General features: G+C 48.2%; 1 protein-coding gene across 1 annotated transcript in view; it reads left to right on the top strand.

Moving 5' to 3' along the window:
* LOC137421334 (intermediate filament family orphan 2) overlaps positions 1–13,602 on the top strand; it is a 51,099-nt gene extending 37,497 nt beyond the window's left edge. The window contains exons 6-10 of the mRNA XM_068107274.2: positions 6,306–6,402; positions 6,683–6,730; positions 6,892–6,981; positions 9,826–9,956; positions 11,947–13,602. Of these exons, the coding sequence (XP_067963375.1) occupies positions 6,306–6,402; positions 6,683–6,730; positions 6,892–6,981; positions 9,826–9,956; positions 11,947–12,034 (454 nt within the window). The 3' untranslated portion in view covers positions 12,035–13,602. The remainder of the gene's footprint in view (positions 1–6,305; positions 6,403–6,682; positions 6,731–6,891; positions 6,982–9,825; positions 9,957–11,946) is intronic.
* The last annotated feature ends 2,738 nt before the right edge of the window (positions 13,603–16,340 follow it).

The raw sequence follows: 16,340 nt of genomic DNA, 5'->3' as shown, positions 1-16,340 counted from the left end.
TGAAATGGTGACGATGGGTGAAATGCTGACGATGGGTGAAATGCTGACGATGGGTGAAATGGTGACGATGGGTGAAATGCTGACGATGGGTGAAATGCTGACGATGGGTGAAATGGTGACGATGGGTGAAATGGTGACGATGGGTGAAATGCTGACGATGGGTGAAATGGTGACGATGGGTGAAATGCTGACGATGGGTGACATGGTGACGATGGGTGACATGGTGACGATGGGTGAAATGGTGACGATGGGTGAAATGCTGACGATGGGTGAAATGCTGACGATGGGTGAAATGGTGACGATGGGTGACATGGTGACGATGGGTGACATGGTGACGATGGGTGAAATGGTGACGATGGGTGAAATGGTGACGATGGGTGAAATGGTGACGATGGGTGAAATGGTGACGATGGGTGAAATGGTGACGATGGGTGAAATGGTGACGATGGGTGAAGTGGTGACGATGGGTGACGTGGTGACGTTGGGTGACGTGGTGACGTTGGGTGACGTGGTGACGATGGGTGACATGGTGACGATGGGTGACATGGTGACGATGGGTGACATGGTGACGATGGGTGACATGGTGACGATGGGTGAAATGGTGACGATGGGTGACATGGTGACGATGGGTGACATGGTGACGATGGGTGAAATGGTGACGATGGGTGAAATGGTGACGATGGGTGAAATGGTGACGATGGGTGAAATGGTGACGATGGGTGAAATGGTGACGATGGGTGAAATGGTGACGATGGGTGAAATGGTGACGATGGGTGAAATGGTGACGATGGGTGAAATGGTGACGATGGGTGAAATGGTGACGATGGGTGAAATGCTGACGATGGGTGAAATGGTGACGATGGGTGAAATGGTGACGATGGGTGACATGGTGACGATGGGTGAAATGCTGACGATGGGTGAAATGCTGACGATGGGTGAAATGGTGACGATGGGTGAAATGGTGACGATGGGTGACATGGTGACGATGGGTGACATGGTGACGATGGGTGAAATGGTGACGATGGGTGAAATGGTGACGATGGGTGAAATGGTGACGATGGGTGAAGTGGTGACGATGGGTGAAGTGGTGACGATGGGTGAAGTGGTGACGATGGGTGACGTGGTGACGTTGGGTGACTGGGTGACATGGTGACGATGGGTGACATGGTGACGATGGGTGACATGGTGACGATGGGTGAAATGGTGACGATGGGTGAAATGGTGACGATGGGTGAAATGGTGACGTTGGGTGACATGGTGACGATGGGTGACATGGTGACGATGGGTGACATGGTGACGATGGGTGAAATGGTGACGATGGGTGACATGGTGACGATGGGTGACATGGTGACGATGGGTGACATGGTGACGATGGGTGACATGGTGACATGGTGACGATGGGTGACATGGTGACGATGGGTGAAATGGTGACGATGGGTGAAATGGTGACGATGGGTGAAATGGTGACGATGGGTGAAATGTTGACGATGGGTGACATGGTGACATGGTGACGATGGGTGAAATGGTGACGATGGGTGAAATGGTGACGATGGGTGAAATGGTGACGATGGGTGAAATGGTGACGATGGGTGAAATGGTGACGATGGGTGAAATGGTGACGATGGGTGACATGGTGACGATGGGTGACATGGTGACGATGGGTGACATGGTGACGATGGGTGACATGGTGACTATGGGTGACGACGGTTAAACAAGCCTCCTGTAGTCAGTTTGCTTTAATCCTGCTTCACTTTACCTGATGAAGTCCACATTCCTTCACATGCTACATCATCATTCGTTCACAATCTTGAGCACCTTGGTGTTCGCACATTGTCGTTTTCCTCGTGTTCTCGTACCCCTACTCCTGTTGCGTGAGGGGGTGAGAGGAGGGGTATGAGGTTAATGTGTGGGAGGGATACAGCTTGTGCTCAGATTCGAACACATCCGTTTTCAAAATTGAGGGTAGGCCTGAGTTTGAATATCCTGCCTTGATGTTGGGGGTTATGGGTGGCGGGGCTAAGGAGGGGAGGGGGGGGGGGGGTGGGGGGTTCCCCAAGTATCCCAGCGGTGTGGTGGAACCTGTCTACGAGTGCTGTTGTCCATGAACTAAATAAAACTTGCCATTCTTGTGTTTCTCTATCCCACAAATAGTCATTAAATAACCGCATTAACTCATCCTTTTTATTTGCTGTTGTCATCGTCACGAACAGAGAAATCCTTCGATTTGGTGTCCTCTCTCTACCTTTTCACTTGTCAGTGACAGGTTGTTTATATGATGTGGCATTTGTTAACTTTCGTCTTGTTAAAAATTAAATTTAGACAAAGGTATTTTAAGCATTTTCTTTTGAAGTTTGCACCTGCCTTTATTTTTACCTGTACTTGTGTACCGACTCGCTCCACCCATCATGATCCACGTTGATCTCTCTCTGGTTTATTGGTCAATGAACAATAATGGTTTTGTGGGTGTTCTCATTCCCGTCCGAGCCTCTCTATGGTAAAAGCAGCTCTTTAGAGGATCCTTTGTTATCAGGATGAGGTCAAAGGACACCCATCGGCTTGTATCAAATTGAGACAGTAATTTTATGTTTTCCTCATTTGGTGTATCCGGTCCTTCTAGTCCTGATTATTTTGTGGTGTGTCTTGAGCTACGGTGTTTGCCCTGTTGGAGTTTGTTCCTGGCGATGAAGTTTTGGTCCGTGGTGTTTACCTTGTTCCAGGAGACGAGCCTTTATCCCTTGGTGTTTACCTTGTTCCAGAATCTGAGGTTTTGTCCCATGGTGTTTACCTTGTTCTAGAATAAGAAGTTTTTGTCCCACCGTGTTTACCTTATTCCAGAATAAGAGGTTTTGTCCCACAGTGTTTACTTTATTCCAGAATAAGAGGTTTTGTCCCACGGTGTTTACTTTATTCCAGAATAAGAGGTTTTGTCCCGTGGTGTTTACCTTATTCCAGAATAAGAGGTTTTGTCCCACAGTGTTTACTTTATTCCAGAATAAGAGGTTTTGTCCCACGGTGTTTACTTTATTCCAGAATAAGAGGTTTTGTCCCGTGGTGTTTACCTTATTCCAGAATAAGAGGTTTTGTCCCACCGTGTTTACCTTATTCCAGAATAAGAGGTTTTGTCCCACCGTGTTTACCTTATTCCAGAATAAGAGGTTTTGTCCCACCGTGTTTACCTTATTCCAGAATAAGAGGTTTTGTCCCGCGGTGTTTACCTTATTCCAGAATAAGAGGTTTTGTCCCACCGTGTTTACCTTATTCCAGAATAAGAGGTTTTGTCCCACCGTGTTTACCTTATTCCAGAATAAGAGGTTTTGTCCCGTGGTGTTTACCTTATTCCAGAATAAGAGGTTTTGTCCCACGGTGTTTACTTTATTCCAGAATAAGAGGTTTTGTCCCACGGTGTTTGCCTTGTTCCAGCGATTATTCCAGTAGAGGAGGTTCTGTGTGACGATGATTACATCATCAGGGGTGTGGAGGCATGCAGCCAGACAGGAAATTGGCAAACTGACTATTTCACTATTATGTCATTTTAATCTTATTTTAAAGTTTAATTTTCCGAGGTGAAGTCTGCATTCGTATGCAGGTACATTCCTTGATTACAGGTTTGACATTTTAAAGGTAATTTTTGGTTATTTCTTCTCTCATCTTGTCATCTGGAAGTCGAAACACACCCTCTTATTTCCCCTTTAATAAAGAGGAATTTACTGGTACGTAAAACTTAAACAGATAATTTGTCCATCGGGAAATTAAAAAGAATTAGCGCGTTTCTACAATGGACCACCCACCGCACCACCAGCTCCATTCCAAAAAGGTGTTGCAAATGCTGAGATGTTCTGAGGAAGATTAATGAGGGCGCAGCAGCTTCTCTCCTCGGGGTCTTGCGTGCCAGGCCGGTTCGTGGTACCCACATTTGTTGAGTTTGTTAAAATGTCGTCGTCAAAACAAACAGCACTGAAGCCAAACTGCTCCTGGGGCTGAACGCTTTACCTGTAGGCAGTGCTGTGGTTAGAAGGCTATACCTGGTTTAAAGGTCGAATGCGTCATTTGGATATTTATTGACGCTAAGGTGTTGGCACAAGACGCTCGCTTCCCTTTTTTTGTTGTTTTTTTGTATACAAGATCGAGGCTCGTGTCACATTAATCACAAAAAACATAAACGGACACATAAAACATAAGATAAAGGGAGCGGAAGAAAATATGGGGAGAGGGAAGCATACAAGTACATCATTTGAGAACGGGGATATCGGGAGATCTGTGGGAGGGAGAGGGCTTGGGGGGAGGAGGCATGGGAAGGGGGGGGGAGGTATAAAACACATGCACACAGCTAGGACTTCCAGGAAAGAAGTCGGTATTTCAAAAAAGTGGATCTGGGGTGAATTTAATGGGGGTAGAAAAGATCAAGGTTTTGGATGGGGGAAGATAAGAGATGGTGGTGAACAGCTGTTTTAAAGACCTGGAGGGTGGAGTGGGATTGAAGGGAGTGAGGGAGTTTGTTCCAGAAGTGGGAGAAAAGAGGAATGAAGGAGTGAAGGTGAGCAGAGAGTCTTGATTTTGGCAGTTTAACCATAAGAGGGTTGCTGGCAGATCTTGTGCGACCTGTCGGAATATTTGGGGGACAGAGCACAGACAGAGCTGGGGGAGCAAGGCCGGAGAGGAGTCGGTAGAAGACGAAGACCACCAACCTGCCTGTGGTGAGTAAGTGAAAGGCCCTCGGGGTTAGCTTTATCATGGGAGATTCCAATGATTCTGAAAGCTTTGGTTTCAACAGCGTGAAGACGAGCTAGGTGTGAGGCAGGAGCACCGGCTCAGAGGGGAGAGCAGTATTCCATTGAGCTGCGATGAAAGCCTTGTATGTGGTGAGGAGCTCAGGTGTGCCAAGGAAGGACTTCGCATGACGGAGGATGCCCATTCGGCGACTGGCTGTGGAGGCCAGATTGGAAATATGGTTTTCTAAGGACATATTGATGACATAAGAGACAAACACTGAGTTGAGGCATTCAGCTTTGTCACGTGCGTAGTCAGCTGTGTAGCCATTTGAGGTAAGGGAGGGGATGGAGGGGGAACAAACACCAGAAACAGATTTGACCAGACGCCACCAGGATTTGGAAGAGAGAGACAGGTTTGAGTGTTCAGTCTTGAGAGTGGAGAGATATTGTTTCCTGGCTTTCCTGAGGGTAGACACACACTTGTTCTGAGCTTTGTGAAAGGAAATTACCTTCCATCTATCACATTATTATCATATTATATTGATGTTATACTTGTGATTACTATCACAAGTATCTTCTGACTTGAGGAAAGGCCGACTGGTTGGTGGAGCGGCAAGGAGGTCTCCTACGTCGTCAATGTGTCCCTAAAAAGTGTGATGTTGTTGGAAACGATTTTTCCCATTCCAATTGATCTAAATACCATTTAATTTGTCCCAAGCCGAAATTTGTTTTGCACTAAAAACATTTATCGAGGCCAAAAAGCATCTGTTTTGTACATTTACATTCAATATACCTTTGCTTTAATAATCCTCCCCTTCCATCGGCACCGAGTCATCGTAGAGGATCACCATGATGCTCCGGGGCCGCTTTCACTTGTTCTGATCCTCGATTCATGTAAAGGACATCCGCTCCGTCTTCATCACGCTGTCGCTGGGATAGCTGGCCCTTTTAGCCGTTAACCGGGTCACATTATTGATGCTTTCCGTGAACTCGTTGGCGCTCTTAAAGACGGTCCGTATGTACGGTCGTTGGTGGCAGGTAGAGAGATCTGGAAATGACCACTGCCCTCTCTGCACCCTCATTATGTCTCACAATGTCCTTCTTGGTCTCCATGGACACCAATTTCCTTTGCTTCCTGGTAGCGGGCTCCATTGTCCTTGGTATCAGCAGTCATAGGTGAAGTTTAGAGGAAAATAAAAGAGCGTAAGTTCACCAGGTGGATGCTGAGCAAAGACCAAGATGGCGTGGTGAGGGGATGTGTTCTTCCGCCTCTTGTTTTTGGAATCCATGAAACTCACAAGAGTAAACTAGTCTCTCTCAAGTCTAGTCTCGTTCATTCGACTGCGCGTTGAGAGAGGTGTGCTAGCCGCCGTAGGAAGTGAGAGGTGAAGCGCCGTTTAAGGCTTGAGGCCTTATTCAAAGTGAGCAAAGGATGCCCTCTGTCTGCAGCACGCATCTCAACACCTGGTTGAGTTCATTTGTCATCAATTAAACTGATTGCTTGACCTTCATTTTGGTGTTTATGGGTCATTTGCAATGACCTTGAGTTCTCATGTCTGGTGTCTGTTTATGGGTGACATTGTTACTGTTTTGCAGCCGTGAAGTTGCGGACTTCGACTCTGATTCAGACAGCCTGACATGGGAGGAGATGGACAACACACTTCTTCTGTGGGATGATCTTCCAACATCAAACGTATGATGTTATTGTCTTCCTCCTTCTCCCTCCCACCCCTCACCCCCCATCGTTTCTCCGAACATCTCAATCTTCCTCCATTACAGGCCTTACCCCCTCACCTCTTGGAACCATCGCATTTAAACCTCCCCGGCCATTCCTCCCATCATCTGAACTCCGATCACTACATTTACCTTTGCTTTGTCGGGCCTTGCATTTCTGTCTGCTTTTACTTTTCTCACTCATTGCCAAACTCACCCACCCACTCACTCTGTGCCTATGTTCCTCTTTCTCTCTCCAGATGCTTACCAATGAGAACCTCTGCACACCCATGAAAGATGAGGGCTGGGTATGTCATCATGTTCTACCTTCGTGTGTCCAATTACTTGTTTTTCTATTATTTTGACGCAATAAATAGTCCTTATTGTTTTTCTATTGAGAACCCCTACTTCCTGAGCCCACCAATCAAATTTGTTTGCGCTTGCCCTACCTCTCGTTTTACCGCTCCAGACGGATTCTGTGGAGAACGTGATACTGGAAACGGAGACCACGTTCCAGCGTCGAGAGAAAGAATACCAGGAAACGATCAGCGAGATTGAGGTACGATGGCCTGATTAGCGAGATGCACGTTTGTACGTGCCACTTGGAGGCCTAGCTTTCTTTTAGTCTCTTTTTTATGGTTTTGCTTTGCCCACCCCCATCCTTCCTCCTCTCTGCCATGCTCCTACCCCCTGTGGTTTGCATGAGTTCTATCAGAAACCCTTACCTTGTTACCCTCCCCGTGTGTAAACTTGACATCTATCTCGATTCATTCATCCACCTTTTACCCACGGAACTGTCTTCCCATCGGGATTCCATGCTTGCACCCATCTGACACCTTAAGGTCTCTGCCATTTATACCCTTGAGCCTTTTTACACCCATTGAGACCGTCCCCCTATCTTCCCTTTGACCTGTAGACCATCCATGCATTGTCGTCCTCGTTTCTCTTTCGCCCCATTAACTGTCGATCCTTCTTTAATGAGCATCGGTACCTGCATAGTAAGGGCTTCATAAGGCACTGTAAGTAGGAAATTATTTAATTTTATTCACTACCTCCCTGCTTGGATTTGGTAAATATCCCAAAATGACCGCCTTTGATCCATTCCGCACATGCTCTTTGGCGATTCCTTGGCAGGGAAGGAGAATTCCTTTTGACTGTTTGCAGGAATTCCACTCCACGTCTCGGTCGAAATACTGATTTGTGTGCATTCCGAGGGTGTTAAGGCTTCCGGTGAAGTGTAAAAATGCCAAAGCAAACATTCCCTCCTCCAACACATGCTGCTTTGTCTCATTTCCAAACAGTAGGCTCAGGGTGTTTGGTCAGTGTGACGTCATATTACCAACACGTTTTGTGATATTGAATTGGGGCCGTCTATGTTTTATGTACCTTTAGGAGTCGGGATGAGGACGAGGCTTGAGAATAGGGGGAGGAGGGATGGGATGGGGTGGGTGGAGAGGAATAAAGAGTAAAGGGAGTCGAGGGAAAGTCGAGGGAGGCCTTGGATTGTATATTTATTATGTTTTTGCAGTGATCCTCGATTTGAAAGTAGACGATTCGGTCATGACTTGGGAGATGTGCTGCTGAGGTTCCAATTGCATCACGGTCATCTCATGGCTTCACCAAAGGCAAAAATGGCCTTTTGGAGGCATTGGCTCGGTGTATCTACAGAAGCATCCACAAAAATTGATGTAAACATCTAGAAACCCGCCTTGCTCTCCAAACTGTCTGCCTATGGAATCTCAACCCAACTACACACATGGCTTAATGACTTCATCGACTCTCATCGACAATGTGTGGCTCTCAACGGAACCTTGTCTTCTCTCCATGTCAAGGCTGGAGTGTCCCAAGGCAGTGTTCTCGGCCCCATTCTATTCCTGATCTTCATCAATGATATTTCTGTCTCTCTGGAAAATCCTCTTCAACTCTTTCCTGATGACTTCACACACTGCCGTGTCATCCCTCATCCTTCTGACAGACAGGCCGCAGCCTCTTCCCTCTCCTTAGACCTTAACATAATCGCAAACTGGTCAAACACTTGGAATATGTCTTTCAATCCTGATAAATCCCACACACTCACTCTCTCTTTCTCTCTGAAAGGACCGTTCCGCAAACCCTCCTCTCTACTTTCTCAACAACCCTCTAAGAAGTTCAGTCATTCAAACTCTTGGATCTCACTATCTGCCATGATCTTTCCTTTGAAAACCACATTTCCAAGTTGGCCTCCAAAGCCAGATGCCGGATGGGCACCCTCAGTCATTCAAAGTCCTTCCTTGGCACACGTGAGCTCCTATCCACCTACAAGGCCTTCATCCACAGCTTGCTTGGTGTCGGCTTAACGGTAAAGGAGGCTTGTTTAAGTTCTGAGGGTCTTGAGATCGAGCCCCTGTCGTGCCGTTGAATTAACACCAGGTGGGTTGACTCGGCTTATCGTCCTTCCGTGGTCGGCAAAATTATGACCAACTTGCTGGTAACGGGGGCACTGCATCAGTGGCACAAATGCACTTCAAGAAACTGATGCAACCAGCAGTGATAAGCTGCATACAAAACGGCAACAACACCATCCACAGGTAGATGGAGTACTGCTCCCCCCTCTGGGCTGGTTCCCCTGCCTCGCATCTTGCTCAGCTTGACACCGTGGGAACCAAGGCCTTCAAGATCATTGTAATCTCGTGATGAAGCCGGGTCTTTGGGCCCATCACTTTGCCACCACCAACAGGTCGGTAGTCTCTGTCTTCTTCCGCCTCCTTTCTGGTCTTGCACCCTCTTCCCTTTCCATGCTTTGTCCCCCTCAAGTATCTGCAGGATGCACGCGGTCCACCAGCAACCCCCGCCTAGTAAAGCTGCCTCAATCCAGAACCACTGCTCACCTTCACTCATTTGTTCCTCTTTTTCCCAACGGTGAAACCAGCTTCCACATCTTCAATCTCATTCTTCCCTAGAGGTCTTCAAGACAGCTGTTCACCACCATCTCAAATCATCCCCAATCCAAAACCACGATTTTTTCTACACCTGTTAAACCATCCCGCACCCCTCCCTTCCTTCCTCCAACCCCTCAAAATTTTGCTTCTGTACCGACCTTGTCCACCCTTTGCATTCTCCACTACCCCTCATCGTTACCTGCATCCCTTGTTTGTCCGTCACCGTCTATTTTCTCCCTCCACCCTGCTGTTGCGATTTCCCCCTTCTCCGTCTGCTGGTGTGCTGCGTCCTGATCTGTTTTGTGTTCGAGGTTTGACTATATACACAAAAAACTAACCTGAAGGTTGATGCCGATCGACCAAGCCAGAACAGTACACACTTGTCTAGTCGTGGAAACGAACGCCGACGAGGCTGAAGTGTTAGATCGTGATTGATGGATTGGAGTTGAGGAGTTTTAAGAGATTGTGTCTGTGTGTTTGTGCAGCTTGAACTGCAGAATGCCAAGAATGACATGACGAGACATCTGCATGAGTACATGGAGATGTGCAGTATGAAGCGTGGCCTGGATGTGCAGATGGAGTCCTGCACTAGCCTCATGAGCCATTCTACTGCACGGTCAGTCTTGGGTCTGTCTGTCTCCCTCACTCCTGTCTGTCTGTCTCCCTCACTCCTGTCTGTCTGTCTCCCTCACTCCTGTCTGTCTGTCTCCCTCACTCCTGTCTGTCTGTCTCCCTCACTCCTGTCTGTCTGTCTCCCTCACTCCTGTCTGTCTGTCTCCCTCACTCCTGTCTGTCTGTCTCCCTCACTCCTGTCTGTCTGTCTGTCTCCCTCACTCCTGTCTGTCTGTCTCCCTCACTCCTGTCTGTCTGTCTCCCTCACTCCTGTCTGTCTGTCTCCCTCACTCCTGTCTGTCTGTCTCCCTCACCCTTGTCTGTCTGTCTCCCTCACCCCTGTCTGTCTGTCTCCCTCACCCCTGTCTGTCTGTCTCCCTCACCCCTGTCTGTCTGTCTCCCTCACTCCTGTCTGTCTGTCTCCCTCCCTCCTGTCTGTCTCCCTTCCTCCTGTCTGTCTGTCTCCCTCACCCCTGTCTGTCTGTCTCCCTCACCCCTGTCTGTCTGTCTCCCTCAGCCCTGTCTGTCTGTCTCCCTCCCTCCTGTCTGTCTGTCTCCCTCACTCCTGTCTGTCTGTCTCCCTCCCTCCTGTCTATCTGTCTCCCTCCCTCCTGTCTATCTGTCTCCCTCCCTCCTGTCTGTCTGCCTCCCTCCCTCCTGTCTGTCTGTCTCCCTCACTCCTGTCTGTCTGTCTCCCTCACTCCTGTCTGTCTGTCTCCCTCACTCCTGTCTGTCTGTCTCCCTCACTCCTGTCTGTCTGTCTCCCTCACCCTTGTCTGTCTGTCTCCCTCACCCCTGTCTGTCTGTCTCCCTCACTCCTGTCTGTCTGTCTCCCTCACTCCTGTCTGTCTGTCTCCCTCCCTCCTGTCTGTCTCCCTCCCTCCTGTCTGTCTCCCTCACCCCTGTCTGTCTGTCTCCCTCACCCCTGTCTGTCTGTCTCCCTCACCCCTGTCTGTCTGTCTCCCTCAGCCCTGTCTGTCTGTCTCCCTCCCTCCTGTCTGTCTCCCTTCCTCCTGTCTGTCTGTCTCCCTCACTCCTGTCTGTCTGTCTCCCTCCCTCCTGTCTATCTGTCTCCCTCCCTCCTGTCTATCTGTCTCCCTCCCTCCTGTCTGTCTGCCTCCCTCCCTCCTGTCTGTCTGTCTCCCTCCCTCCTGTCTGTCTGCCTTCCTCCCTCCCTTCTCCTCTTGTCTGTCTGTCTGTCTGTCTCCCTCCCACTCCCGTCTCTGTCTCCCCTTCCGAATTTTTTTCCTACAACCTATAAAATCTTTATATTATTTCTGTTTAATTATAAACTTGAACACTGTAGAACACAAATTGCCTTTTGGTTCTTTCAACAAGCTTAGATTCAACGGTACTTGTACAAAATATGACTGCATTTTATGTCATTGCAACCAATCAAATTTGCCGCTCGCAGAGCCCGCCCATGTTTTTGATTCTCGAGTGCGTGGAGTAAGGAATTCGATGAAGTCTCTGGTGTTCTTTTGATTCAGAGCTTGAATTACGTCTTTCTAAGAAGACTGTTTCGGTACCTGTCATGAAACAACGAATCGCTGCTCTACAATGAACAATGATCTGCTCCTTTAGAGTGCAAATCGTTCTCTGAATGGAGAACGCATTCACATTTGGGTTTATAAAACGTTAGAAACGGCGATTTATAATTTTTTACAATAAAAAAAAACAAAAAAACCTTAGCAATAAAAACAAACAACTAAAGCGCTTGGTTTGTCATGGTACCTTGTGGTGCAACAGGTGGACTCTACAGGTGTTACAAAATGTACAAAATAAGGAGTTTTGTTGGAATGTATGAATGAAGAATAATGGAGTAAAAATGAATGAATAAAGGAATGTTCAATATTTTGATGTTAACTGTGAATGAATGTGCCATTCAGGATGTTTATAAATCTTCTTAACCTGTATTCTGTTTATATTTGATAATTTGAATTTTTAAAATATTTTAATTCTAAAATGTCTTCATCTCTCTCCTCTTCCAACAGGTCTCCGTACGTCTCGCCGATGTCGAGCCCGAGCCCCGAACCAGAACAGGAGGCCGCGGTTCAACGGTCGACCGCCGAGGAGTCCTGACGTAGCCCGAGGGTGTCCGGCAAAATCGAAGGGTGGCATCACGTGGGGTCGATGGAACCGGACGTGAGGGTCGCGACCCTGGCGGTCCTCGAGACCACGCGCCGGTACGTCGGCACCCCATGCCTGGAATACGCCGGCCGCCCTCGGGCCCGAGGTGCCGGTCGCTCGTCGCTCGGACGGATCCCGACCGTCGTGGACCCTGACGAAGCGGTCGCCGCCCGCTCCCATTGCACGTGGCCTCCACACGAGCGTAAACGTGAAACGGTCTCCGTTCACCACACGTGTGGCGGCTCCTCGGCGTTGGAGGCCCGGGTCGCTCTCTCGCCTCTTTCATGACGGTTTTGATTTTGACACAAAACTGTAGCTTCCGCTCCACCCTCCATTTTCCCATGGCCTCTTCAGGAAATCCTTTTTTGCTTGCCTAGTCTGGGATTTGGCCTCGGAGGGCAGACGTCGTGGCCATCGCTCGCCCTCGGGTCCATGGTCACCATTCGCCATATTCGCCATTTTTATATTTACATTCAAGGTATTCAAAGTTCCATTTTAAATCTTTTCTTTCTTCGCTTTCTTTACCAACTTAGTGAGTCTCCATTTTATTTTTATGCCAGGATCGTATGGTTAGTGGTTCAAAAGGTGAATGTGATGCACACGAACACCAAGGCCGCTTTCATTTTGAATTCTTTCCCAAACATGGTTGTACTCCCACCATGTACTTTTGATGGATTTGTTCCCTCGAGATGGAAAACCCAAGCTTCTCATGATTAATCGTTTAATTCACTTCCACACTTACTGGTTCTTGTCTTGTCCCTCGTTTTCCGCATTCCATATGGGTTTTCCTGGAATTCCCGTGTTATAACCGGTCTGCACCTGTGCTTGGTGAGCTGACCTATAGGATTGCTCGTGTTGCGGTAATTATGTTTAAGGGAAGTGTGATCTACTGAGTAACTGTTATGATGTCCTACACCGGAAATCACTAGGTGATCATTAGGTGCTCAGGGAGCCAATAAGCACGCCGGGTTTGCACCGCCGGGAACTCTCCCAGGTGGCCCTGAACCGACATGGTGGGCCTTGTGGAGTCTGCCCGGCTTGCGCGTCCGTGACGTGGATAACTTGAGGTCATTATCAGAGAAATGCTGCATTTAAAACTTGAATTTCTTCGATTGTTCCCAGTGTTTGTGCCATGACGTCATGTTTAATTGAAAAGCCAACGCAAAGTTCTATGCAAGATGCTTCGTCCAAATGGAGGTGCAACGGAAAGGAACGAGCGAACTCGGGCTGGGTCCGTAGGTGAGGCTCGCCGAGTCGGGCTCCATTGGAGCGAGCGGCCCTCCCGGTGCCCCCTGTGCTGTGCCACCGGACGGATGCCTCTTGGCTGGTTTAGGGTTCCCTATCGGTATTGTGGGCACGTCGGTGGTTTGATATTGCCAATGCAGGTTTCTGGATTAATGGCCAATTGTGCTTATTATTGTTTGCAGTGTTTACTGTTATTACTATTTGTTACTAATTTAGTTTGTATATTTGGCTGGTTCCTAAAAAATGGAAAGGGCATCTCTACCTGCCGTCCTGTGGTTGTCCGTGTCCTATAACTACTTCTTCCCAGGCGTCGTGGAACTTTGGAACTTTGCTGGGCCTGACTTCCTGAAGCTTATAATAGCTTTGGCTTGAGGTTCAAACTGCTGCAGGAATCCGGTTGTTGATTTAAGCTTTTGTAATGATCGCAAACATTGGCTTAGTACCGTAAATCCATCTTTTTAACATTCGAGCCTCAGCACTTCAAGTTAAAAAAAAAAATGGGCGTTTTCATGGTCAACGAACTTCATCAGGATGAACTCGGTGCGTCAGAGCCATGAGTATTCCCACGTGACGTTGAGTTCTTTACGAATGTCCATCCATGAGGCCTAATGCTTTATGTCCCACCCAACTCCTCCAGCAGAGGTCACGTGGTGTGGGTTCGATTGTTAATTATTTTATTTTTGTTGCCCTTATCAGTGCCCTTTGACCCAAACCCTGCATAACCCATGCCCAACCAGTGTAAAGCTGAATTTATGGGTTTTTTTTTAATATAAATAAAATAAAATACAGCCTTTTAAAGTGCCTCGTCCATTATTTATTTGTATTCTCCCAACACTTGCATTTTGTGCAGGTCTTGAAGACCTTTATTTAACTCGTCCCTCTACATGTGTGTGTCCATTGCCTGGTGTGTGACTGTTGGTATTGTTAAGTCGCCATTTTAAGGGTTACAATGATCTATTAGTGACCACGTTAGCAGCACGTTGGTGAGGGTGAACATCAATCCCTGTGTTATTAGGATTTCTCGACTCCTCACCAGCCGAATGGTCATGCATAGACCACATCGACCATGAACCGGATACAAACCCTCCGAGTAGATCATATGCTGTGTGCATGAAGGTTCTCTAGTGTGGGTCGAGGCTCCACAAAGCCACGACTACTGTAAATCCTTAAAGGAGAATGTGGCGTTTGGTCTTTCTTGGCAGGCGCCTCAAGCAGGTGCGCAACGACACGATGTGGTAATGGTGCAGAAAAACATACGTCATATCTCTACATAAACATAATACGTACAACCAGCCACTGTACATCTCCCTCTCCCAGTGGTGTAGTTAGGGTTTGTGGCGTGTTACAACCTGGCCCTTGGGTAGAGGGCTCGGGGTACGGCCCGGTGCTCCGGAGGTCCTAATCTACTTACCCGGGAGGTTAATACGTTCCCCGTGTGCGGGTCGCGCCGTTTAATCAGCCGGATGTGACCGAGCGGAGTTATCATCCGAATGTTGACACGACTTTACACCCCCACTCACCTACACACAGTATGCAAATGTATGCCAATCCAGTAATACCATGCAAATTCAAAAGAGTGGAATGAATGCAAATCCTTTACTCAGGATTAAACCAAAACACAGGATATACAACCAAGCAATACAAAGCCCATAGGAAAATTGCACGGACATGTGGGGGTAAAGAATAAGTAATGAAATAGATACAGACAAGCGTCAAGACAATGGGGACAAGACAATCAAACGCCCCACTGAATATCCCTATCTAATCCCAAAGAGGGTGGGGGGGGGGGGGCGGGGTGGAAGCAAAATACCAAAATAATATTTATAAAGAAAAAGAGTGCGGGGATTCAGGCCTGTTTGAGATTACTTCCAGCGGCCTCGTCTCAGCTGCAGTCCCAAAGATAGTGCCTCACCACCTCTCTCTCTATCCTCTCTATCCTCTCTCTACTCTCTCCTCTCTCCTCTCTCTCCTCTCTCCTCTCTCTCCCCTCTCCTCTCTCCTCTCTCGGGATGTGTCCTCATACTTCACGAACCGATGGATCAGCGAATTTTTTTCAACACCAGGAAACAGCACGTTGCCTCAGGTTAGCCAAGACGATACTCGCCGAGGAGCACACGCTTCTGCTCCCTCTGTCTTTGTTTGCTACACGACGCCACATGCACCGTGCACCGATCGGCTCTCTTCCACACCTGTCTCTTCCACACAGATGGTGCCTCCAACCGGCAGCCCTCAGGGGGATCACTGAACTCCTCCACGAGCCCTCATAGGCCGAGTTACTCGTCGCAAAAACTTGATGCACGTCTTGCCTTCGTTCCCACCTTTTGTTTCTCTCTCTCTCTCTCTCTCTCTCTCTCTCTCTCTCTCTCTCTCTCTCTCTCTCTCTCTCTCTCTCTCTCTCTCGCTCTCGCTCTCGCTCTCGCTCGCTCTCGCCTTTCCGGTCGCTGCTTACTCCTCCTCTCTTCATTCCCTTCTCAGATCACTCACGGGGTTCTCACCCATGTGTGCTTGGTTTGTCAAGGTCGCATCATGCGTGCTTGGTTTGTCAAGGTCGCGTCATGTGTGCTTGGTTTGTCAAGGTCGTGTCATGCGTGCTTGGTTTGTCAAGGTCGCGGCATGCATGCTTGGTTTGTTAAGTTCGTGTCATGTGTGCTTGATTTGTCAAGGTGGCGTCATGTGTTCTTGGTTTGTCAAGGTCGTGTCATGCGTGCTTGGTTTGTCAACTTAACGTCATGCGTGCTTGGTTTGTCAAGGTCGCGTCATGCGTGCTTGGTTTGTCAAGGTCGCGTCATGTGTGCTTGGTTTGTCAAGGTCGCGTCATGCATACTTGGTTTGTCAAGGTCACGTCATGCATGCTGGATTTGTCAAGGTCGCATCATGCGTGCTTGGTTTATTAAGGTCACGTCATGGGTGCTTGGTTTGTCAAGAACGCGTCATGCGTGCTTGGTTTGTCAAGGTCGCGTCATGAGTGCTTGGTGGTTTCTGAAGGTTGAGTCATGCGTGCTTGGTGGTTTGT

The sequence above is a fragment of the Myxine glutinosa genome, chromosome 2 (genome assembly GCF_964187855.1).
Source record: "Myxine glutinosa chromosome 2, kmMyxGlut1.1, whole genome shotgun sequence".
Classification (NCBI taxonomy): Eukaryota; Metazoa; Chordata; class Myxini; order Myxiniformes; family Myxinidae; genus Myxine; species Myxine glutinosa.
Note: the sequence above shows the minus strand (reverse complement) of the source record. Positions and strands in the feature narration are given on the sequence as shown.